The sequence below is a fragment of the Bombina bombina genome, chromosome 3 (assembly GCF_027579735.1).
Source record: "Bombina bombina isolate aBomBom1 chromosome 3, aBomBom1.pri, whole genome shotgun sequence".
Classification (NCBI taxonomy): Eukaryota; Metazoa; Chordata; class Amphibia; order Anura; family Bombinatoridae; genus Bombina; species Bombina bombina.
Genome location: NC_069501.1, coordinates 1,255,905,835 through 1,255,932,685, shown reverse-complemented (window position 1 = coordinate 1,255,932,685; position 26,851 = coordinate 1,255,905,835). Strand labels below are relative to the sequence as shown.

Genomic DNA, 26,851 nt, shown 5'->3' with positions numbered 1-26,851 from the left:
GGACACCGTTCACCCCAAAGGCCTTAACATGGGGATTGATTGGCATTGCTTCTTGTGAGGACATCAAAAGAATAAAAGATGTTTCTTAGACTGCTTGAATTTGAACCACGCTATTCATCAGGTACAGGACTGGTCTATTGATGATCTGTCTTTTATACTTGTAGTTCTGTGTGTTTGGTTAGCCTGCGTGCTTACTATGGACATATGGATTAATATTAATGTACATACGTCTTATTCCCCTTATGTACTGGCTGCTGGGCAATCAAACGGTTATGCTTGGTAATATCCGCGCTTTGTATTTCCTTTTATTCCAGCTCAGTGATCACTTTCTTTATATATATATATTATTATATGTATACATGCTTATACCTGTAGATAGATTTATAGTTAAGAGGCACATAGGGCTTTAATCTAATTCACCCAGCATTGTGCTTCTTACTCGGTTTCCATATTATCATTACCTTACAGGTCTTGGAACGTATTTTAGATATCTCCCATGCACATAATGTAACCGGTTGTAACTCGGTAACCAATATACTTCCTATATACTATCATGATCGTTGGTGTACAGTCACCTAGTTGACAATTGTATTTTTGTTACATTGAGCTGTTGTACCTGGTGCGCTGTCGGTACTATATATTTATTTTGTACCCTTATTAGGCTACCATCCCCACGTATACTCTAATTTTGTGTTTAAGTGTGTTGATATCAGTCTTGTGTGCCCACTCACTCCAGGATATCACTCGCTCATGGGCCTCTAAATGTGCCTATTAAGATAGAGGCTTGTCGCTCTATACCAATGGTGCTTCTCCATTATCATTGACTGGGGGTGTGGCTACACACTCTGATATGCATGCGCGTATGAACTTCCACTGCCCGCTATGGGTGGCTGGCTTGCAGTCTGTCACAACCAATATCGGTGGTGTTCAGTCACCTTGTTGACCCTTGCACTTTCTGTTAGGTTGAGCGGATGTACCAGGTACGCTGTCTGTAATATATTTTTACGCTGTATTGTTATGCTGTATTCTATACCCCTGTTATACTCTTATTATGTATATATGTTTGTGGATATCAGTCTCGTGTGCCCACCCACTTCAGCAGTTCACTCGCCCATGGGCTTCTGTGAGTGTTTATTGAGATAGAGGCTTGCCGTTCTAAACCAATGGTGCTTCTCCATTAAGTCTGACTGGGGGTGTGGCTACACATACTGATACGCATGCGCATCTGGACCACCAGTGTGTTGACACTAGCCTGTAACGGGTGGCTGGCTTATATTCTGTCCGGTGTTTCTTCTCACTCCTGGAATAGGGGGTACGCTAGCATTATGTTATTATACTCTGCATTTGTATATTGCGTCTATCTCGTATGACACATTGGCACGCTATGAACATTGTAATACTGTGATGCCTTGCCTTGTTAATATTACCCTGGTTTTAACGATGTGCTGATTGACAATATGCCATATAGAAGGTATGATGATATGAATTAGGGCATGTTCATTACACTCTCCCAGTACAGGATGGCCGTATGTGTCTTGTTAATTATATAATTAAACTGTTAGAGGTTGTAAATTATACTATCTGAGGTTGTTTATATATTCTTTTCTATCCTTGACCCGTTCGTTTCTTGCGGGAGCATATCCAGGCCAAGGTCCGGTTACAAAGTAATGTAATTGAAATAGATCTATTATAACTACAATTGATCTATTGTGGTTTTTATACCAGCTCTCTTGTTACTTATTGCTTAATAGGTATGTTGACACTTGTTACTTGTGTGTTGCCTTGGCAACAATGTTTGGCGTTTTTTTCACTGGGGGAGGGGTCTGTGTGGGTATATATGTTGTGTTGACTTGTATGTTGTTGGTCTGATGAAGGGGACGCTCCTTGTATTGTCCCAATAATAGACAGCTAAGTGTAATTAAAGTTAGTAGGTGTGGGGAGCACTTAGTGCAACTGCACGCTCCAATCCAGCATGGAAAAAATAACCAGACCGTTCCTGTTTTCACAGATAAAGCTAAGATTTACCAAACTCTTTGGTCTCTGGGAAAATCAACCAGTAGCTTCTTTGCTTGGCTTAGAACAAAACCGGGACCTTCTTTTTCCTCCAGATTTGGCTTTTATCACTTGTACTTTATCATTTTTTACCTTCTCCTGCCTCTGCTCTTGAGTATTGAAACAACTCACTTGATGCACAGACACCGCATGGAGGGCTTGGTCCACCTTTACCAAACAGCTCACAGGTGAGTAACAATTACAGGGTTGATGACGCGTTTCGCCCCTCCCCTTTGTGGGCCGTCTTAGGGGCTTCGTCAGATAGCAACCTGATTCCATTCCTTGGCTTTTATAGCCTGATTGCAATTTGTTAGGAAGGTGTGGTTAACACTTCACATCCTCTGCTGTGTTACATGGCACATAGTGAGATGAAACCTGTTACCTTATTATTCGTACCTCAGTGTATACTTCAACCTGACAATACAACTATTTACAAACATATAAAACGAATGTTAGGATATTTGACAATTTTCATACATAAAACAAAACAACGTTGTAACATATTGTTGCATATTTTCACCTGAGTCTATGTATCGCTATATCTTTGCCAGTGGAAGAAAAAATATATATATACACATGTTAATGTTTTTGACTAGTGTATTGCATATAGTCTAAACTCTTCTTTTTAGGAGATTATTAAGTTCTTATTACAAAAAACTTGCAAATTCTAGCTTCTCAATTAAACCATTTGGTGAAAGTGTGTTTGACAAAATTTTGCTTCAGAAAGAGTCCAAACGGATGTATGTGTTAATGTTACCTCCTCTCCTTTTGGGTTTAACCGGTTCAATGCCAAATTATCTGAACTAGATTCATGTTTTTCTGCGGAATGTCTCCATATGGGACTGTCCACATTCACATGTTTGATGTCATACCTATGCTCTCTCACTCTATCTTTCAATTCTCTTGTCGTTTTTCCGACGTAGAAAAGTGGACAAGAACAGGATAAAAGGTAAATCACCCATGTGGAATTGCAGTTAATCCACTGTTTTAATTTGAAGACATGATCTACGTCTGTGTAGAACGTTTTGGTTTGTGTCATATGGCTGCAGTACACACACCTTCCACAAGGCTGACTACCTGTCCTGGGCCTGCTACTTGTTGGACAATTTTTTGTCGGTGTACCTCTTACATTCTCACTATGGACAAGGGAGTCTTTGAGACTCAATGCTCTTTTTGCTGTTATTTATGGATAATCAGAGACAATCCCATCTAAGGAATTGTCTGCTTGTAAAATGTACCAATTTTTTTTAGAATTGTTTTAATCTTGTCCCAAAGGCTATTATACCTGGTGATGACTCTGACTGTGTCATCACCTTTGTTTGCTTTAGATTTAAACAGCATTTCTTGTCTAGAACTCTGTCACGTATCCAAGCTTTTTTCACCTGTCTATTATAATAACCTCTGGCTTTAAATCTAAGTGCCATATCTTCTGCATTCTTTTCAAAAGATGTCTCCGTGGAGCAGTTCCTCTTCAATCTTAGGAACTACCCCATCGGTATGGCATCCTTAAAGGACCAGTAAACAAAGTAGATTTGCATAATCAACAAATGCAAGATAACAAGACAATACAATAGCATTTACTCTGAATTTCACATGAGTAATAGATTTTGTTCTAACAAATTTCAAAGTTATGTATATTTCCACTCCCCCTGTACCATGTGATAGCAATCAGCCAATCACAAATGCATATACGTATAGTCTGTGAATTCTTGCACATGCTCAATAGGAGCTGGTGACTCAAAAAGTGTAAATATAAAAGAATGTGCACATTTTTTTAATGGAAGTAAATTGGAAAGTTGTTTTAAGTTACATGCTGTATCTGAAGCATGAAAATTTAATTTGACCTGAGTGTCCCTTTAAGTGTCCTAGTATGGTGACTTTGTGCATTTAAGAGGCTATTAATCTCCTTTCTATAAACTTCTGTGCCCAAGTTATTTCTATGTTAACTAATTTTCAGGTCTAGAAAGGAAGTTTCCACATCATTGATATCACAAGTTAGAAAAATTAGGTATTACAAAGACTATACAATGTGAATGTAGGTGATAATATGCTAATGCTAACCCTGGATGTAGAGTCACTTTACTCTTCTATACCTCATCAAGCGGGTATCAATGCTGCAAGATATTATCTTGATACAAGAGGGACAGACTTTAAGCATCACACAGACTATATAGTGAAACTACTTGAGTTTATTTTGACAAACAATATCTTTGTCTTTGAAGGTAGATTATATCGCCAAGAAAGAGGAACAGCCATGGGTGCCACGTGTGCCCCCATCTATGCATGCCTTCATTTAGGCTGGTTGGAGATGAACGAAGTGTTCACCAAACTAAGCGATTGGGTGGAGGCACATTACTCTGGATGAGATATGTGGACTATGTGTTTATCCTGTGGGAGGGGACTACAGAACAAGTAAATACCTTTAATACTCTTAATGATAACTCTCTTAATATTTTTCGAACTTGTGATATCAATGACGTGGAAACTTCCTTTCTAGACCTGAAAATTAGTTAACATAGAAATAATTTGGTCACAGAATTTTATAGAAAGGAGACAGCGACTAATAGCCTCTTACATGCACAGTGTCACCATCCTAGGACACTTAAGGATGCCATACCGATGGAGCAGTACCTAAGATTGAAGAGGAACTGCTCCACGGAGACATCTTTTGAAAAGAATGCAGAAGATATGGCCCTTAGATTTAAAGCCAGAGGTTATTCAAATAGACAGGTGAAAAAAGCTTGGATACGTGACAGAGTTCTAGACAAGAAATGCTGTTTAAATCTAAAGCAAACAAAGATGATGACACAGTCAGAGTCATCACCAGGTATAATAGCCATTGGGACAAGATTAAAACAATTCTAAAGAAGAATTGGTAAATTTTACAAGCAGACAATTCCTTAGATGGGATTGTTGTGATTATCCCCAAATAACAGCAAAAAGAGCATTGAGTCTCAAAGACTCCCTTGTCCATAGTAAGAATGTAAGAGGTACACCGACAAAAAATTGTCCAACAAGTAGCAGGCCCAGGACAGGTAGTCAGCCTTGTGGAAGGTGTGTGTACTGCAGCCATATGACACAAACCAAAACGTTCTACACTGACGTAGATCATGTTTTAAAAATAAAACAGTGGATTAACTGCAATTCCACAGGGGTGATTTACCTTTTATCCTGTTCTTGTCCACTTTTCTACGTCGGAAAAACAACAAGAGAATTGAAAGATAGAGTGAGAGAACACAGGTATGACATTAAACATGTGAATGTGGACAGTCCCATATGGAGACATTCCGCAGAAAAACATGAATCTAGTTCAGATAATTTGGCAGTGATTGGCATTGAACAGGTTAAACCCAAAAGGAGAGGAGGTAACATTGACAAAATTTTGCTTCAGAAAGAGTCCAAACGGATGTATGTGTTAAACACACTTTCACCAAATGGTTTAAAAGAGAAGCTAGAATTTGCAAGTTTTTTGTAATTAAGAACTTAATCTCCTAAAAAGAAGAGTTTAGACTATATGCAATACACTAGCCAAAAATATTAACATGTATATATATTTCTTTCTTCCACTGGCAAAGATATAGTGATACATAGACTCAGGTGAAAATATGCAACGATATGTTACAATGTTGTTTTGTTTTATGTATGAAAATTGTCAAATATCCTAACATTCGTTTTATATGTTTGTAAATAGTTGTATTGTCAGGTTGAAGTATACACTGAGGTACGAATAATAAGGTAACAGGTTTCATCTCACTATGTGCCATGTAACACAGCAGAGGATGTGAAGTGTTAACCACACCTTCCTAACAAGTTGCAATCAGGCTATAAAAGCCAAGGAATGGAATCAGGTTGTTATCTGACGAAGCCCCTAAGACGGCCCACAAAGGGGAGGGGCAAAACACATCATCAACCCTGTAATCGCTACTCACCTGAGAGCTATTTGGTAAAGGTGAACCAAGCCCTCCATGTGGTGTCTGTGTGAGTGAGTTGTTGAATACTCAAGAGCAGAGGCAGGAGAAGGTAAAATCACTGCAGCAGAGGATTACACTTGCAACAACAAAGATACAATACAAGTGATAAAAACCAAATCTGGAGGAAAAAGAAGGTTCCGGCTTTGTTCTAAGCCAAGCAAAGCTGCTACCGGTTGATTTTCCCAGAGACCAAAGAGTTTGGTAAATCTTAGCTTTATCTGTGAAAAACAGGAGCGGTCTGGTTATTTTTTCCATGCTGGATTGGAGCGTGCAGTTGCACTAAGTGCTCCCCACACCTACTAACTTTCATTACACTTAGCTGTCTATTATTGGGACAATACAAGGAGCGTGCCTAGGCACTTACGTGCTCCAGTTTATAACATCATTTGCGATTTGCATAGTGTGTATTTTGTATATTTTTCAAGCTTGTCCCTTTTCGTTCTTAGACATGCCTTTTTTTAAGTTAAAGTTTACTATATGGTGTTAAATAATTTAACAGACGTCTGTTTTGATATATCTTTATTTTGACATGTGTATCCTCTGTCTATTTATTAGCTACACAGCCGCACTCTGCTTTAGTAGAGATTCCACTGAGCTTATAAAGCTGTAAATAAAGTATATGTTTTTGGTGCAGCCTGTGTTACACTTTGGCTTTTGTTATAAATCTGCATTAGCCCTTCCTTCTTATGGTATATTATTATAATATACATACTGTACATTACACACACAGCAAAGAGGGATGCACTCACCGGGATTTAGTCCGTTACCTCTTTATTTGTAATGTTTCGGAGGATTTTACCCCCCTTTGTCAGACATTAAAAAATAGTAACTAAATAGTTGTTACTATTTTTTTTAAATGTCGGACGAAAGGGGTAAAACCGCGAAACGTTACAAATAAAGAGGTAACGAACAGTGAGTGCATCCCTCTTTGCTGTCTGTATTAATCTCTTGGAAGCACCCTGGCTAGTTTTATTAAAGAATCATGAGTTCTGGCCCTCTACAATTTTATCTATATACATACCGTGCGTGATTAAAATGATGCACCATAATACAGCTAAACAGCTAGGGCACCAGAAAAGCTAACAAAATATCAAGGAACAGAGAATAAAATGAACCCACCATAACATTTTCACTATTCATATCTGTAGCAGCATTTATCTCGCCCATTGGGATTGATGAACATAACACAAATGTGTTTGTAAGGTAGATCCCAAATATCCCACTGTCTTTTTGTTCTAGCTAAAACTATAGGAATGCTGGGGAGAACACCATTAAGTGTGGGAATATTGCATTTGTACACTCAGCACAGGCTCTTATTGAGAGGGCGACACTACTATACAGAGAGAAGCGCTCAACCAGGAACAAACAGCAGCTCAGTCACTTGTTCTATTGCGCGTTACCACCTGGGAGCAGCCTCATTTAGCCCAATTGTGCTTTTCACATAGGAGAACTTTCTCCTGGCTTGTAGGCGGTGTTCAAGGAAAACTGCAGCTGCTTATGTAAAGGGAGACTTACTTTTAATATACTGGGCTAATGCTAAAACATTTAAAGGGACATTATACACTAGATTTTTCTTTGCATAAATGTTTTGTAGATGATCCACTTATATAGCCCATACAGTTTTTTTTTAAAATGTATAGTTTTGTTTATTTTTAAATAACATTGCTCTGATTTTTAGCCTCCTAACCAAGCCCCAAAGTTTTAGGAGAATACTGATGTATACCTACTCCAGCTTGCTTCCCGTTTGTGTAAAGAGTCATTTCATATGCAAAGGAAGGAGGGGGGGGGGAGAGTGCCTGTTTTTCACCACTTGCAGAGGGATGTTTCAGCTACCTTGTTAACAGAGCTAAACTGGGAGCTTCTAAGTAAGTTTTAAACGGTTTTATACTGGATTTTTAGATCAGTATCTGTGCATCTTATTCTTTATAGTAGTGTCTATTACATGCAGTTATATGAAAATTAGTGTACACTGTCCCTTTAAAACCAGATATAAGAGACTCTGTACAAGTGTTTTCTTCCTTGTTGGGACTTGTAACAGTGAACCAGAGGCATGTCCTGTCTGTGTCTAATAACGTCTTTAGATCTACTGTAGTGGTTCTACAGTTCCCTCTTCTCTCTAGGATGTGATAGGTTTTCATGTCTTTATATTATGCTGTTTAACTAGCAGAATTATCTCATTATTACTGATCCGGTCATACTTCTAACCCTCTGATCTCAGCCGCCATTGCTGCTATGCAGACACAGGAATACTAAACTTACTGGGAGTACTAGTTGCATAAAGAGACAGTAGTATGCGCTGTCCAAATTATGAAAGTTTAATTTTGGCTTTACTGTCCCTAAAGCATTTGAGTATCCTAATTCCTGATCATTAATCCTAGGGCAGGTGAAATTAATTTGGTAAACTGCTAAAAATGAGGTAAATATATTTATTGCAGGCAAAGAATTCTAAGTTTCCTTGGTAAATAAATATGTTAGGGTTTTCAATTGCACCATTACCAGACTACCTTCAGCTGTACATTACTAAAGCATAGGGAGACTGCCTACACACAGACAGCTGTTTCATTTTGTGTGCAGATTAGCCACGGACTATCACCTTGCTCTGATGTAAACCTGAAAGGGAATATAGAACAAATCTATACACTTGTAGGTGTCTAAGTTTGCAATGGAAAGCTGGACCAAGCTATAATATCTGCTAGGTTTACTTACAAAGCGACAGGCTTCTCAATCTTTCACTTACCCTGAGTGCAAATACATTCACAGAACATGTTTAAACAAAAAGTTAGCATTGCACAGGAAAGCCCTTAGTACACTGTAAACAGCAGGAAAAGCTGCAAGTTTGTCATTTTAATCCAGTAGACAATATGCTTAGATTACACCTACACAAAGGAATTTAGCTTCATTCCAACTACAAAACAAGGACTCAACTTGTTATATAGGTAGCAAGATATGAAGAAAATAAATGCTAGGAGTTGTACTAACTGATGAAGTATGATCGGAAAACATGCAATACTTTACACAGGACCGATGTAAGAGACATGGCACAAACAGGAGATCAGTGTTATACAGGTCTACATAAAAATTAATATTAAGCTTTGCATAGGATAACATTTTTCTAGTACAATCTGATGACTGTGCATGAGATTATTTTCCTAAATTACTGTGCAGGCCACAAGTCCACTCATTTGTAAAATTCTAGGAAATGATACTCAGTTGTGCAAGCTGGGTCAGAGGTTATCCGTGACAGATCCCTTCTGTGATACAAGAATCAAAACAAAAGAGGAAGGGGCTGTAGCAACTTATACAACTTGTTGGTTTCTGGATGCAGCAAGAACATAGGAGACGTATTTGCTGCAAAATTATTAGCATGGAAAATATACAGTGTGCAACATGATATTGGGACAGTTTGTATCTCCATAAACTCTTCCTCTGCTAAATAATTGTACGATTCAGCTACTATACACAAATGTTTTTGGGGAATTACCTGTTGTATGTCACCATAGGGAACGGGGTCGCTGGCAAGTATTTGGTGAGGCTGAGAAGTTAGTGAGGGCAGAGGTGGCAACTTCTTCCAGTGCGTTAGATTGTTGCTTAATTTTGCTAGTCGTGTGCTGTTTGGAACAAAAGAGCAGATGAAATAAACATTAGGCTCACTCAATAACAAAGCTGATATACATGACTGACAGACAGGGCCGGCTCAAGACATTGCGCTGCCTGGGTCCAAGAATGAAATGAGGCCCCCCCCCATAACAAAAAACAGAATTTATGTTTACCTGATAAATTACTTTCTCCAACGGTGTGTCCGGTCCACGGCGTCATCCTTACTTGTGGGATATTCTCTTCCCCAACAGGAAATGGCAAAGAGCCCAGCAAAGCTGGTCACATGATCCCTCCTAGGCTCCGCCTACCCCAGTCATTCGACCGACGTTAAGGAGGAATATTTGCATAGGAGAAACCATATGGTACCGTGGTGACTGTAGTTAAAGAAAATAAATTATCAGACCTGATTAAAAAAACCAGGGCGGGCCGTGGACCGGACACACCGTTGGAGAAAGTAATTTATCAGGTAAACATAAATTCTGTTTTCTCCAACATAGGTGTGTCCGGTCCACGGCGTCATCCTTACTTGTGGGAACCAATACCAAAGCTTTAGGACACGGATGAAGGGAGGGAGCAAATCAGGTCACCTAAATGGAAGGCACCACGGTTTGCAAAACCTTTCTCCCAAAAATAGCCTCAGAAGAAGCAAAAGTATCAAACTTGTAAAATTTGGTAAAAGTGTGCAGTGAAGACCAAGTCGCTGCCCTACATATCTGATCAACAGAAGCCTCGTTCTTGAAGGCCCTTGTGGAAGCCACAGCCCTAGTGGAATGAGCTGTGATTCTTTCGGGAGGCTGCCGTCCGGCAGTCTCGTAAGCCAATCTGATGATGCTTTTAATCCAAAAAGAGAGAGAGGTAGAAGTTGCTTTTTGACCTCTCCTTTTACCGGAATAAACAACAAACAAGGAAGATGTTTGTCTAAAATCCTTTGTAGCTTCTAAATAGAATTTTAGAGCGCGAACAACATCCAAATTGTGCAACAAACGTTCCTTCTTTGAAACTGGTTTCGGACACAGAGAAGGTACGATAATCTCCTGGTTAATGTTTTTGTTAGAAACAACTTTTGGAAGAAAACCAGGTTTAGTACGTAAAACCACCTTATCTGCATGGAACACCAGATAAGGAGGAGAACACTGCAGAGCAGATAATTCTGAAACTCTTCTAGCAGAAGAAATTGCAACTAAAAACAAAACTTTCCAAGATAATAACTTAATATCAACGGAATGTAAGGGTTCAAACGGAACCCCCTGAAGAACTGAAAGAACTAAATTGAGACTCCAAGGAGGAGTCAAAGGTTTGTAAACAGGCTTAATTCTAACCAGAGCCTGAACAAAGGCTTGAACATCTGGCACAGCTGCCAGCTTTTTGTGAAGTAACACAGACAAGGCAGAAATCTGTCCCTTCAGGGAACTTGCAGATAATCCTTTTTCCAATCCTTCTTGAAGGAAGGATAGAATCTTAGGAATCTTAACCTTGTCCCAAGGGAATCCTTTAGATTCACACCAACAGATATATTTTTTCCAAATTTTGTGGTAAATCTTTCTAGTTACAGGCTTTCTGGCCTGAACAAGAGTATCGATAACAGAATCTGAGAACCCTCGCTTCGATAAGATCAAGCGTTCAATCTCCAAGCAGTCAGCTGGAGTGAAACCAGGTTCGGATGTTCGAACGGACCCTGAACAAGAAGGTCTCGTCTCAAAGGTAGCTTCCAAGGTGGAGCCGATGACATATTCACCAGATCTGCATACCAAGTCCTGCGTGGCCACGCAGGAGCTATCAAGATCACCGACGCCCTCTCCTGATTGATCCTGGCTACCAGCCTGGGGATGAGAGGAAACGGCGGGAACACATAAGCTAGTTTGAAGGTCCAAGGTGCTACTAGTGCATCCACTAGAGCCGCCTTGGGATCCCTGGATCTGGACCCGTAGCAAGGAACTTTGAAGTTCTGACGAGAGGCCATCAGATCCATGTCTGGAATGCCCCACAGCTGAGTGACTTGGGCAAAGATTTCCGGATGGAGTTCCCACTCCCCCGGATGCAATGTCTGACGACTCAGAAAATCCGCTTCCCAATTTTCCACTCCTGGGATGTGGATAGCGGACAGGCGGCAGGAGTGAGACTCCGCCCATAGAATGATTTTGGTCACTTCTTCCATCGCTAGGGAACTCCTTGTTCCCCCCTGATGGTTGATGTACGCAACAGTTGTCATGTTGTCTGATTGAAACCGTATGAACTTGGCCCTCGCTAGCTGAGGCCAAGCCTTGAGAGCATTGAATATCGCTCTCAGTTCCAGAATATTTATCGGTAGAAGAGATTCTTCCCGAGACCAAAGACCCTGAGCTTTCAGGGATCCCCAGACCGCGCCCCAGCCCATCAGACTGGCGTCGGTCGTGACAATGACCCACTCTGGTCTGCGGAATGTCATCCCTTGTGACAGGTTGTCCAGGGACAGCCACCAACGGAGTGAGTCTCTGGTCCTCTGATTTACTTGTATCTTCGGAGACAAGTCTGTATAATCCCCATTCCACTGACTGAGCATGCACAGTTGTAATGGTCTTAGATGAATGCGCGCAAAAGGAACTATGTCCATTGCCGCTACCATCAACCCGATCACTTCCATGCACTGAGCTATGGAAGGAAGAGGAACGGAATGAAGTATCCGACAAGAGTCTAGAAGCTTTGTTTTTCTGGCCTCTGTCAGAAATATCCTCATTTCTAAGGAGTCTATTATTGTTCCCAAGAAGGGAACCCTTGTTGACGGAGATAGAGAACTCTTTTCCACGTTCACTTTCCATCCGTGAGATCTGAGAAAGGCCAGGACTATGTCCGTGTGAGCCTTTGCTTGAGGAAGGGACGACGCTTGAATCAGAATGTCGTCCAAATAAGGTACTACAGCAATGCCCCTTGGTCTTAGCACAGCTAGAAGGGACCCTAGTACCTTTGTGAAAATCCTTGGAGCAGTGGCTAATCCGAAAGGAAGCGCCACGAACTGGTAATGCTTGTCCAGGAATGCGAACCTTAGGAACCGATGATGTTCCTTGTGGATAGGAATATGTAGATACGCATCCTTTAAATCCACCGTGGTCATGAATTGACCTTCCTGGATGGAAGGAAGAATAGTTCGAATGGTTTCCATCTTGAACGATGGAACCTTGAGAAACTTGTTTAAGATCTTGAGATCTAAGATTGGTCTGAACGTTCCCTCTTTTTTGGGAACTATGAACAGATTGGAGTAGAACCCCATCCCTTGTTCTCTTAATGGAACAGGATGAATCACTCCCATTTTTAACAGGTCTTCTACACAATGTAAGAATGCCTGTCTTTTTATGTGGTCTGAAGACAACTGAGACCTGTGGAACCTCCCCCTTGGGGGAAGCCCCTTGAATTCCAGAAGATAACCTTGGGAGACTATTTCTAGCGCCCAAGGATCCAGAACATCTCTTGCCCAAGCCTGAGCGAAGAGAGAGAGTCTGCCCCCCACCAGATCCGGTCCCGGATCGGGGGCCAACATTTCATGCTGTCTTGGTAGCAGTGGCAGGTTTCTTGGCCTGCTTTCCCTTGTTCCAGCCTTGCATTGGTCTCCAAGCTGGCTTGGCTTGAGAAGTATTACCCTCTTGCTTAGAGGACGTAGCACTTTGGGCTGGTCCGTTTCTACGAAAGGGACGAAAATTAGGTTTATTTTTTGCCTTGAAAGGCCGATCCTGAGGAAGGGCGTGGCCCTTACCCCCAGTGATATCAGAGATAATCTCTTTCAAGTCAGGGCCAAACAGCGTTTTCCCCTTGAAAGGAATGTTAAGTAGCTTGTTCTTGGAAGACGCATCAGCCGACCAAGATTTCAACCAAAGCGCTCTGCGCGCCACAATAGCAAACCCAGAATTCTTAGCCGCTAACCTAGCCAATTGCAAAGTGGCGTCTAGGGTAAAAGAATTAGCCAATTTGAGAGCATTGATTCTGTCCATAATCTCCTCATAAGGAGGAGAATCACTATCGACCGCCTTTATCAGCTCATCGAACCAGAAACATGCGGCTGTAGCGACAGGGACAACGCATGAAATTGGTTGTAGAAGGTAACCCTGCTGAACAAACATCTTTTTAAGCAAACCTTCTAATTTTTTATCCATAGGATCTTTGAAAGCACAACTATCCTCTATGGGTATAGTGGTGCGTTTGTTTAAAGTGGAAACCGCTCCCTCGACCTTGGGGACTGTCTGCCATAAGTCCTTTCTGGGGTCGACCATAGGAAACAATTTTTTAAATATGGGGGGAGGGACGAAAGGAATACCGGGCCTTTCCCATTCTTTATTAACAATGTCCGCCACCCGCTTGGGTATAGGAAAAGCTTCTGGGAGCCCCGGCACCTCTAGGAACTTGTCCATTTTACATAGTTTCTCTGGGATGACCAACTTGTCACAATCATCCAGAGTGGATAATACCTCCTTAAGCAGAATGCGGAGATGTTCCAACTTAAATTTAAATGTAATCACATCAGGTTCAGCATGTTGAGAAATGTTCCTGAATCAGTAATTTCTCCCTCAGACAAAACCTCCCTGGCCCCATCAGACTGGGTTAGGGGCCCTTCAGAAACATTATCAGCGTCGTCATGCTCTTCAGTATCTAAAACAGAGCAGTCGCGCTTACGCCGATAAGTGTTCATTTTGGCTAAAATGTTTTTGACAGAATTATCCATTACAGCCGTTAATTGTTGCATAGTAAGGAGTATTGGCGTGCTAGATGTACTAGGGGCCTCCTGAGTGGGCAAGACTCGTGTAGACGAAGGAGGGAATGATGCAGTACCATGCTTACTCCCCTCACTTGAGGAATCATCTTGGGCATCATTGTCATTGTCACATAAATCACATTTATTTAAATGAATAGGAATTCTGGCTTCCCCACATTCAGAACACAGTCTATCTGGTAGTTCAGACATGTTAAACAGGCATAAACTTGATAACAAAGTACAAAAAACGTTTTAAAATAAAACCGTTACTGTCACTTTAAATTTTAAACTGAACACACTTTATTACTGCAATTGCGAAAAAACATGAAGGAATTGTTCAAAATTCACCAAATTTTCACCACAGTGTCTTAAAGCCTTAAAAGTATTGCACACCAAATTTGGAAGCTTTAACCCTTAAAATAACGGAACCGGAGCCGTTTTGAACTTTAACCCCTTTACAGTCCCTGGTAACTGCTTTGCTGAGACCCAACCAAGCCCAAAGGGGAATACGATACCAAATGACGCCTTCAGAAAGTATTTTCTAAGTATCAGAGCTCCTCTCACATGCGACTGCATGCCATGCCTCTCAAAAACAAGTGCGCAACACCGGCGCGAAAATGAGGCTCTGCCTATGCTTTGGGAAAGCCCCTAAAGAATAAGGTGTCTAAAACAGTGCCTGCCGATATTATTATATCAAAATACCCAAATAAAATGATTCCTCAAGGCTAAATATGTGTTAATAATGAATCGATTTAGCCCAGAAAAAGTCTACAGTCTTAATAAGCCCTTGTGAAGCCCTTATTTACGATCGTAATAAACATGGCTTACCGGATCCCATAGGGAAAATGACAGCTTCCAGCATTACATCGTCTTGTTAGAATGTGTCATACCTCAAGCAGCAAGAGACTGCTCACTGTTCCCCCAACTGAAGTTAATTGCTCTCAACAGTCCTGTGTGGAACAGCCATGGATTTTAGTGACGGTCGCTAAAATCATTTTCCTCATACAAACAGAAATCTTCATCTCTTTTCTGTTTCTGAGTAAATAGTACATACCAGCACTATTTCAAAATAACAAACTCTTGATTGAATAATAAAAACTACAGTTAAACACTAAAAAACTCTAAGCCATCTCCGTGGAGATGTTGCCTGTACAACGGCAAAGAGAATGACTGGGGTAGGCGGAGCCTAGGAGGGATCATGTGACCAGCTTTGCTGGGCTCTTTGCCATTTCCTGTTGGGGAAGAGAATATCCCACAAGTAAGGATGACGCCGTGGACCGGACACACCTATGTTGGAGAAATTAAAAATATAATAAACATCCTGAAAATTTTTATTATTTCAATTGTAGGTTAGGTGTTTGCAATTAAACTGTTGGTAGTGCTTCTATTGGATATACTCCACTATCCCCAGGTAGTGAACAAGTGCACATATAAATACAGAGCAAAAAAAAACTCCCCTCAACTGTGCAGCCAATGAAAACCATCTGCATAATCTCACATTAGCATAATAAACAGTGTAATCAATGTCTTATAGCTTGTGATGAAACAAAGTGTTATAAATTATCATTCATCTATCCAATCATGATCATATTGTGATACACCCAATGCGCAAATCATTCATAATCTGTGATGAAGTATTATCTGACACATGCATGTCCTCTAAAGCAGTGCAAATGAGTGTGCATATAACATAAATAAGGGAGAAATTATTTATACCGATGTTCTGCAAAACATTCTATACAAATGTTAAATAGAAACATATTAAATAAAACCATTGTTTAATTCTGTCACCTTCTCACTGTTATGGCAATTCAGGCCGCTGTATCTTTGCTGGCAAACTAAACGGAAGCAGAGTGCTCAGTGAGTAGTTACTCTGCGACAGGGGGCATGTGCGATAGAGCACATATGATTGAATATTCACTTATTACGTGTCTTATGTTTGGTAAACATTGCAGCGTGATGACCAGACAGCTAATATTCCCTAATGATCGGTATCTGATACATGGTGCTGCATAAAATCATTTGATCTAATCTGCACCGCTGCTTGTCAGACTAGTCCCGTGTGACATCACACTGTTGGGGGGCTCGGAGGTCTGATGGAACTAACGGCTATTAATCCCAATCAGATCCCCCAGAGCAGAGGACAGTCACAGGTGCAGCAGACCGTAGCGGAGGTGTTCCTTCAATGCCGCTCCTGACCCACGGTCTATCCCACCCACAGAGAGATAGGTAAGTAGCGGCGGTCTGCTTTAATTGCTGCTCTCTGGACCTGACTCTGTCAATCCCATCCACCCACAGTCCTCCAGTGACAGACAGAAGTAGTCACAGAACAATGGTTAGGAGCGGCAGTCTTCCTGTTCAATGGTGCTCCTCCTAACCAGCTTTTAATTCCAATCAGATCCCCCGGAGGACAGTTACGGATGCGGCGGTTTGATTGTCAATGACTGAAGTGCCGCCCCTGTCAAGTGCCGCCTGGGTCTGTTGGACCCAGTTGGTCCCATCATTAAGCCGGCCCTGTTGACAGACTAATTTCTCCCCCTTTCTTTGATTTTGGCGAGCAATAAATATTTGGCCTTAAACCGTCATGATGATATAAGAGCTACAGTATCTGGTGGTGCTTTAGCAATAAATAAATAAATAAGTGTCATAATAATGATAGGACATAAAATGTAGCTCCCCATAAAAGGTTTCATTAAGAAAACAAACACAGTATGCATTATTTATTTAGCCATAAAATACCTCAGAAAACTGAACTTTCTTCCAAATTGTGTGCTCAAAGGATCTTTAAACTCAGATTTAATTCTCTATGAAATATATAGATGTGTGTAGTAAAACAATATTGCAATTCACTTTTGTTAGCATTTTTACTTATCTTAAAATTATCTTTTTCTTCATAGACTTGAGTGCATCCTGCAGGACTAGTAAACTACGTGTCCCAGCCACAGTGTTATAAAAACATAATTTATGTAAGAACTTACCTGATAAATTAATTTCTTTCATATTGGCAAGAGTCCATGAGCTAGTGACGTATGGGATATACAATCCTACCATGAGGGGCAAATTTTACCAAACCTCAAAATACCTAAATAAATACACCCCTCACCACACCCACAGTTCAGTTTAACAAATAGCCAAGTAGTGGGGTGATAGAAAAAGGAGTAAAAAAGCATACAAAAAAGAGGAAGTGGAAATATAATTGTGCTTTTTTCCAAAAAATCATAACCACCAAAAAAGGGTGGGTCTCATGGACTCTTGCCAATATGAATAATAATTGTAAAGCACTTCCATTATTTATTCAGTCAGCTTTTAATGTAATTTCACTTCCCCCACATAGGCTGGAGTGCAGAAGACTGGCACTGCTACATGCTGCACAGGGAATGCTTATTGAGTGGGTGAGCTTGTTTATGTGTCCCTCTGTTGTACAGCAAAGGAAGGAAGTTGTGTAAATTTGACGTCAAGTCCTCACCTGTACTGTCTCGCTCTATCCATACATTCGTGCTGTTCCATTCCCTGTGACTCGACTGCAGACACATCGATGATGTTCCTGGTGAAAAGCAAATCTTGATCATTTCTAGTCATTTCTCAGAATATCTATATCAGGGGACTGAGATAAAATCACCAAGTAATGAAATAGGTTTGTTCAATTCAAATTCTAATTATTTTAATTTCTTTAGATATTAGATATGCGAGTCAGATGCATAAATACTCCCAAGAATTTAACTGTTCCTAAACTTAAAGGGACAATAAACGTACAAAAAAAAATTCTCACACCTAAACAAGTTTAAAATATCTATGCATGAAGGTTATATTTATGCTCTTTAACCATTTCGCTGACCTTTTTTTTCACCCCTGAGCTGAGTCAATTTTGATCTTTTTTTGCTACCTACATTTAAACCCTATTGTAGGTCAGATTTCAGTGAGTGACTAACACAAATTATATTTATAAAAATTGTATAATGTTTGCATAGATTTTAGTAAATAATATTGAAAATGGCCCAGTGACCACCATACTAAATTATCATCAAGAGTAGCCACATGTGACATAGGGACCCAATACAGGCTTTTGGGGGATAAAATATAGATTAGAGGCCCCATTGCGCAATGTATATATAATCCCCAAATGGTTTTTTTTACTTTTTTATTTAAAGGATCTGCTTTAAAAATTCTATTTCAAATAAGGGGTCTTGGAGGCTTGTAGCTCCTAAGAGAGCTAAGATTGAGGGGCTTGAATAAACATCCCCCCATCCAGCTCCCTTGCAGCTACTTGCTTTGCGATGTGACCACACGCGTAAGTGGTAACGTCACCGGCACTCCCATGAAGCATGGGAGTGCCTCCCACTAGGTCACCAGCGATCCCCAGTCTGTAGTGCGGGGGATCATTTTTACAGCAATCCCCCTACATGATGAAAAGGGCTCATCATGCGCCTGCTGGCCGTGATGTGCGTAACCAGCTATAGAAGTTAAATGTGTACCTAAATTGAAATGCATGTTTGTGCAGAACCAGTACTATTGCACTGTTCACTTGCAGATAAGGACATATCCCACTGCACTATGGATGGACAAGGACGTACTTCCACAATCATGAAAAAAAAAAAAGAGAACCTGATCTACTCAGTGCAGAAACACCTGTTTTGAAGATTTTAAGACTGTTAGACAGAAGAAAAAGAAGAACAACTTTTGTTTAATATACAGAGAACTGACCTAAAATGTAATAAATAACAGCAATACCATTTCCTACAGGAGCACAACTTGTTATGATTAGTAGCCTTGCTGCCTACAAGATTACTCTGTGCGATACTCACTGTGCGGTCTTTGCCAGGATGCGCGACAGCATGGCTTGCTCATCTGTTCGAGCTGGGTTACTTGTAGAGTTGGGTTCCGATCCATTTGGTGTCTTGTCAGGTGGGTTCTGTGCTGGCAGCAGGCGTTCATTTTCACCCTGGTCCTGGAAAAACAGATAAACACATGAAGATTAAATAACTAAACTGTAATTATGTCATAAGATTTCTAACTAACACGGAATTATGATGGGAGAATAGTGCTTGGTGAGTCTCTCATGTGAGAAAAATAAACTGTCTATGCAGTCTAGTGGCTGCTAGATCCTGATTAAAAGGGACATGAAACCCAAATTTGTTCATAACTAAGAGAGTGTAAAACGTAATTGTTCACTTTGTTCTCTTGGTATACTTTGTTGAAAAGCAGGAAGGTAGACTCAGGGGCATGCACATACCTGGAGTACTATGTGGCAGCAGGATACTTTTAACAATGTTATAAACTTGAAAGAGCACTAGATGGCTCTGAGTAGAAAATATCACCTCATTTATTTATTTTTTTACATTTAAATAAGCTTTATTGTCCAATATCAAGTGTACAAATTCAAATATGGATAAAAACAGATATAAAAGTAATACAAAGGGGGATGCTCTTCATGATAATCAGAGTCTTTATCTAGTATTATATTTAGATATGAGGTTAAGTTATCCCGTTGAGCTCAGTTCTTGCGTCTCTAAACTGTAAATGTTTGAACTTGAGTAGCCCTTCACCTCTAAGAAAATACACCTGATGATAAGAGCAATATATAAAAAAGGTGAAACCATGTCATATAATACGAGCCACAGTAATAAGTGATGAAACCATAACAACAGATATTGCCTCTATAAGCCTAAGGGAGGGAGGAAAGGGAAGAAAAACATAATTTATGCTTACCTGATAAATTCCTTTCTTCTGTAGTGTGATCAGTCCACGGGTCATCATTACTTCTGGGATATTAACTGCTCCCCTACAGGAAGTGCAAGAGGATTCACCCAGCAGAGCTGCATATAGCTCCTCCCCTCTACGTCACTCCCAGTCATTCGACCAAGGACCAACGAGAAAGGAAAAGCCAAGGGTGAAGTGGTGATTGGAGTATAAATTAAAAAATATTTACCTGCCTTAAAAACAGGGCGGGCCGTGGACTGATCACACTACAGAAGAAAGGAATTTATCAGGTAAGCATAAATTATGTTTTCTTCTGTTAAGTGTGATCAGTCCACGGGTCATCATTACTTCTGGGATACCAATACCAAAGCAAAAGTACACGGATGACGGGAGGGATAGGCAGACTCTTTATACAGAAGGAACCACTGCCTGAAGAACCTTTCTCCCAAAAATAGCCTCCGATGAAGCAAAGGTGTCAAATTTGTAAAATTTGGAAAAAGTATGAAGCGAAGACCAAGTTGCAGCCTTGCAAATCTGTTCAACAGAGGCCTCATTCTTGAAGGCCCAAGTGGAAGCCACAGCTCTAGTAGAATGAGCTGTAATTCTTTCAGGGGGCTGCTGTCCAGCAGTCTCATAAGCTAAACGAATTATGCTACGAAGCCAAAAAGAAAGAGAGGTAGCGGAAGCTTTTTGACCTCTCCTCTGCCCAGAGTAAATGACAAACAGAGAAGACGTTTGTCGGAATTCCTTAGTTGCCTGCAAGTAAAATTTTAGAGCCCGGACTACATCCAGGTTGTGCAGTAGACGTTCCTTCTTTGAAGAAGGATTTGGGCATAAAGAAGGAACAACAATCTCTTGATTGATATCCCTGTTAGTAACTACCTTAGGTAAGAACCCAGGTTTAGTACGCAGGACTACCTTATCCGAATGAAAAATCAAATAAGGAGAATCACAATGTAAGGCTGATAATTCAGAGACTCTTCGAGCCGAGGAAATAGCCATTAAAAATAGAACTTTCCAAGATAACAACTTTATATCAATGGAATGAAGGGGTTCAAACGGAACGCCCTGTAAAACATTAAGAACAAGGTTTAAACTCCATGGTGGAGCAACAGTTTTAAACACAGGCTTAATCCTGGCCAAAGCCTGACAAAAAGCCTGGACGTCAGGAACTTCTGACAGACGTTTGTGTAACAGAATGGACAGAGCTGAGATCTGTCCCTTTAATGAACTAGCAGAAAAACCCTTTTCTAAACCTTCTTGTAGAAAAAAGACAATATCCTAGGAATCCTAACCTTACTCCAAGAGTAACCTTTGGATTCACACCAATGTAGGTATTTACGCCATATCTTATGGTAAATCTTTCTGGTAACAGGTTTCCTAGTCTGTATTAAGGTACTAATAACTGACTCAGAAAACCCACGTCTTGATAAAATTAAGCGTTCAATTTCCAAGCAGTCAGCTTCAGAGAAGTTAGATTTTGATGTTTGAAGGGACCCTGTATCAGAAGGTCCTGTTTCAGAGGTAGAGACCAAGGCGGACAGGATGACATGTCCACCAGGTCTGCATATCAAGTCCTGCGTGGCCACGCAGGTGCTATTAGAATCACTGATGCTCTCTCTTGTTTGATTCTGGCTATCAATCGAGGAAGCAACGGGAAGGGTGGAAACACGTAAGCCATCCTGAAGTCCCAAGGTGCTGTCAGAGCATCTATCAGGACTGCTCCTGGATCCCTGGATCTGGACCCGTAACGAGGAAGCTTGGCGTTCTGTCGAGACGCCATGAGATCTATCTCTGGTTTGCCCCAACGTCGAAGTATTTGGGCAAAGACCTCCGGATGAAGTTCCCACTCCCCCGGATGAAAAGTCTGACGACTTAAGAAATCCGCCTCCCAGTTCTCCACTCCCGGGATGTGGATTGCTGACAGGTGGCAAGAGTGAGACTCTGCCCAGCGAATTATCTTTGATACTTCCATCATAGCTAGGGAGCTTCTTGTCCCTCCCTGATGGTTGATGTAAGCTACAGTCGTGATGTTGTCCGACTGAAACCTGATGAACCCCCGAGTTGTCAACTGGGGCCAAGCCAGGAGGGCATTGAGAACTGCTCTCAATTCCAGAATGTTTATTGGCAGGAGACTCTCCTCCTGACTCCATAGTCCCAGAGCCTTCAGGGAATTCCAGACGGCACCCCAACCTAGAAGGCTGGCGTCTGTTGTTACAATTGTCCAGTCTGGTCTGCTGAATGGCATCCCCCTGGACAGGTGTGGCCGAGAAAGCCACCATAGCGAAATGAATGAATTAGCTAGTTTAAGGACTCTAAGCCTGTCCGTAATGTCGTCCAGAGTAGCTGAACCAATGTTCTCTTCCAGAGACTCAATCCAGAATGCCGCTGCAGCCGTGATCGGCGCAATGCATGCAAGGGGTTGCAATATAAAACCTTGTTGAACAAACATTTTCTTAAGGTAACCCTCTAATTTTTTATCCATTGGATCTGAAAAAGCACAGCTATCCTCCACCGGGATAGTGGTACGCTTAGCTAAAGTAGAAACTGCTCCCTCCACCTTAGGGACCGTTTGCCATAAGTCCCTTATGGTGGCGTCTATTGGAAACATTTTTCTAAATATCGGAGGGGGTGAGAACGGCACACCGGGTCTATCCCACTCCTTAGTAACAATTTCAGTAAGTCTCTTAGGTATAGGAAAAACCTCAGTACTCGTCGGTACCGCAAAATATTTATCCAACCTACACATTTTCTCTGGTATTGCAACTGTGTTACAATCATTCAGAGCCGCTAACACCTCCCCTAGTAATACATGGAGGTTTTCCAGTTTAAATTTAAAATTTGAAATATCTGAATCCAGTCTGTTTGGATCAGAACCGTCACCCACAGAATGAAGTTCTCCGTCCTCATGTTCTGCCACCTGTGACGCAGTGTCTGACATGGCCCTAATATTATCAGCGCACTCTGTTCTCACCCCAGAGTGATCACGCTTACCTTTTAGTTCTGGTAATTTAGCCAAAACTTCAGTCATAACAGTAGCCATATCCTGTAATGTGATTTGTAATGGCCGCCCAGCTGTACTCGGCGCTACAATATCACGCACCTCCCTCTGAGCGGGAGATGTAGGTACTGACACGTGAGGCGAGTTAGTCGGCATAACTCTCCCCTCGTTGTTTGGTGAAATTTGTTCAATTTGTACAGATTGATTTTTATTTAAAGTAGCATCAATACAGTTAGTACATAAATTTCTATTGGGCTCCACTTTGGCATTGCAACAAATGACACAGGTATCATCTTCTGAATCAGACATGTTTAACACACTAGCAAATAAACTTGCAACTTGGAAATACAATTCAAATAGAATAATATTAAAACGTACTGTGCCTTTAAGAAGCACAGAAGATCTATGACAGTTAAAAATTAATAAAATTGAAACAGTTATAGCCTCAATCCTTGTAAACAACACAACTTTAGCAAAGGTTTAATCCCATTAGCAAAGATAACAATTTCTGAAAGCAGGAAACAAATTACAGAATAAAAGTTTTTATTTCAGTCAAACTATAATTCTCACAGCTCTGCTGAGAGAAATTACCTCCCTCAAAATAAGTTTTGAAGACCCCTGAGCTCTGTAGAGATGAACCAGATCATGCAGGGAATACAATGAGTTGCTGACTGAAATATTTGATGCATAGTAAAAGCGCCCCTCCCCCACACACACAGCAGTGAGGGAAAACAGAAACTGACAGAAAAAACAGATTTAAGCAACTGCCAAGTGGAAAAATGGTGCCCAAACATTTATTCACTCAGTACCTCAGCAAATGAAAACGATTTTACATTCCAGCAAAAACGTTAAACATAATCTCTAGTTATTAAACAGCTTTATGTCCTTCTTACAGTGTAATTCTAGTGAAGTACCATTCTCCCAGAATACTGAAGTGTAAAGTATACATACATGACATTATATCGGTATGGCAGGATTTTCTCATCAATTCCATTGTCAGAAAATAAAAACTGCTACATACCTCTATGCAGATTCATCTGCCCGCTGTCCCCTGATCTGAAGTTTACCTCACTCCTCAGATGGCCGAGAACAGCAATATGATCTTAACTACTCCGGCTAAAATCATAGCAAAACTCTGGTAGATTCTTCCTCAAACTCTGCCAGAGAGGTAATAACACACTCCGGTGCTATTTTAAAATAACAAACTTTTGATTGAAGATATAAAACTAAGTATAATCACCATAGTCCTCTCACACGACCTATCTAGTTGCTGGGTGCAAGAGAATGACTGGGAGTGACGTAGAGGGGAGGAGCTATATGCAGCTCTGCTGGGTGAATCCTCTTGCACTTCCTGTAGGGGAGCAGTTAATATCCCAGAAGTAATGATGACCCGTGGACTGATCACACTTAACAGAAGAAATATAAATATATTAAAAAAAAATAAATAAGAAGAAGGGGGGGGGGGGGGTTTAAAGTTCTGCCTAAATACCAATGCTTCTTTAATGATAAAGCTTGAAACGCAGATATTCAAGGTGTATCCGATTTCCACTTCTCCAGCAAATACTCATGGGTCTCAATTCTACCCTCTCTCATAAAGCAGAACCTCTCAAGTTGAAGGAGCTATTCCACCTGGGATTTCCACTCCTCCACTGTGGGGGTTGCTTGAGGTTTCCAATGTCTAGTGATCAGTATTTTGGCGCCGTTTAGCATTATATATAGTTGGTTCTTTTTCGCTTTGTTTTTTCAGTTTAGGTAGGCAGTGGAATAAGATTGTGTGCGATTGTTTTTGAATGTATACCCCTATTTTTATTTCGATAATTTTGAAAACATCCTCTCACCAACCTCTCGCATCCCCACCAAAATGTGTAGTACGTTTCTCTCTTTATCACCGTTTCTCCAGCATTTACCATCAGACCGCTTGAATATAGTTTTAAGTCTAACTCTGGTTAAGTACCATCTGGATACAAATTTAAAGTTGGATTCTTGGATTTTGGCTGAGAGAGATACCTCGGTGTGGTGTAAAAAGATTTTTTGCTATTCCTTGTTAGTCAAAGTGACTCCCAAGTTCCTCTGCCACTTGTAAATATAGTAAAAAAGAAGACTTCTATCTGTATTAAAGAGCAAATTATATTACAGAAATGAGAAGTCAGGGTAAGGGGTTCATGAGGCACAGTCTCTCATATGATGTTTTTAGTCTAGTTAAAGGATTACTTTCTGTTATAATTTTTAAGCTAAACAACTAACATATTAAAGTTAATAAACATTAATTAAAACCTGACCTATATTTTCTCCAAAACGAAGTTTCACAACGTTCTAAAAGTTATATATTTTATTCGCCGATGTCACGTTATCCTGCCCACTATTTCAGCACTGCGTGTTCAAAATACTTAAACCAATTCCTTTGTGTTTAAAGCACCATTTTGAAACCTAGGTATTGTAAACGGATTGGTACAGAGCAAAGGATACCCACGGAGTGGGTTTGGAAAACAATTAAATTTGCAGACAAGATTTCTGATATACGGTAGAGATATGTTAATGAAATGCTATTGATAAAAAGCGTATTTGGGGTAGTTAGTTAGTAACAGGCATAGAAAATATTTACTTACAGTGGCCCTTTAAATATGGTTTACGTTTGTGTGTATTAATGAAATAGTATAATTGGGAGTATGTGAACCACGAGAAATTATAGCCTTTATATTTTAATTCTTCTATTTGTTTTAATTTTGTTTCAGAAGGTATGTTATGTAGCACTATCCTACCTAAGGGAGTTGAATTCAGAATATTTGCTCTCGTTTAAGTAAGTGGCACCTCCGGGTTATGTTTGAATGGAGTTAGGGGAAAGTATACCGATCAAATCTGAGGTTATATTCTAATAATCTTGTACCATTGGGAGAAAAAAGTTCTTCCAATACTGGATAATTTTTATAAGAAGTGGTCTATGTTGTGGTAATAGCCACCCAAGTGTCCCCACGTTTACCACTTGTAGAATATCTCTGCTGATCGGCTTCCAAAGTTTATGTGAAGCATTTGAGCACAGTTCAACCTGATGTTTCGTAAAAAAAATAATAATAAAAATAATCTAAAATTAGGAAGGATAAGCTAGTTCTGTTTACTCTGGGTTTGATATTTTTCAATTTGAATTTTTCAATTTCTCCCTGTATCCTTTTGATGTAAGTATAGTGTAACGGAATTGGTAGGATCTTAAGATAATATAATATCCTAGGTGTTCATTTTTATTAATCCTATCCTTGTCATCAACGTACAAAGTGATTTTATGTTCAGAGTTGCGAATTTGTATTCCCGATAGAGGCATTTTTTCTTAATTTTTGAGAGAATACTTCTGATATTGCAAGTAAGAGGGGTAATAAAGGGCAGCCCTGTTGTGTGCCATTTTGTATTTTGAATGTGTTAGAGCGAATGCCATTTACTTTCACCTGTGCTGAGGGCTGTGTATATAGGAAGAATATATTGTTGATGAACTTGTGTCCAAATTTCAGGTGTGACATGGTGGCCCTGAGAAAATCCCTGCTCACCCTGTCAAAAGCTTTTTCAGTAAGAGGAGCATTGGGATTCTGTTCTGTGCATATGTAATTGTGTGGTTTTTATGGTGTTTGGAGGGTTGGAAGAGAAACATTGTGGAAATATGTTTTTAATTTTTGTTCAAAAGGTATTATGGGGAGGTGCTGAATCAGGTGTTTGGGCATGGGTTTTAAGATTATATAGTGAGTCATAATATTTGCGGAATATTTCAGCAATTGATGGGCTGTTATTGTGTTGGTGGCCTTGATTATCCTTGATAGCGTGTATGTGTTTTAA

At 40.4% G+C, this 26,851-nt stretch overlaps 1 protein-coding gene across 1 annotated transcript in view; it reads right to left on the bottom strand.

Moving 5' to 3' along the window:
* Positions 1–26,851, bottom strand: part of LAMTOR1 (late endosomal/lysosomal adaptor, MAPK and MTOR activator 1) — a 62,997-nt gene that overhangs the window by 22,600 nt on the left and 13,546 nt on the right. Inside the window, exons 2-4 of the mRNA XM_053708787.1 lie at positions 19,140–19,282; positions 17,804–17,881; positions 9,505–9,631 (exon numbers count right to left, since the gene is read on the bottom strand). Coding sequence (XP_053564762.1) covers positions 9,505–9,631; positions 17,804–17,881; positions 19,140–19,282 — 348 coding nt within the window. The remainder of the gene's footprint in view (positions 1–9,504; positions 9,632–17,803; positions 17,882–19,139; positions 19,283–26,851) is intronic.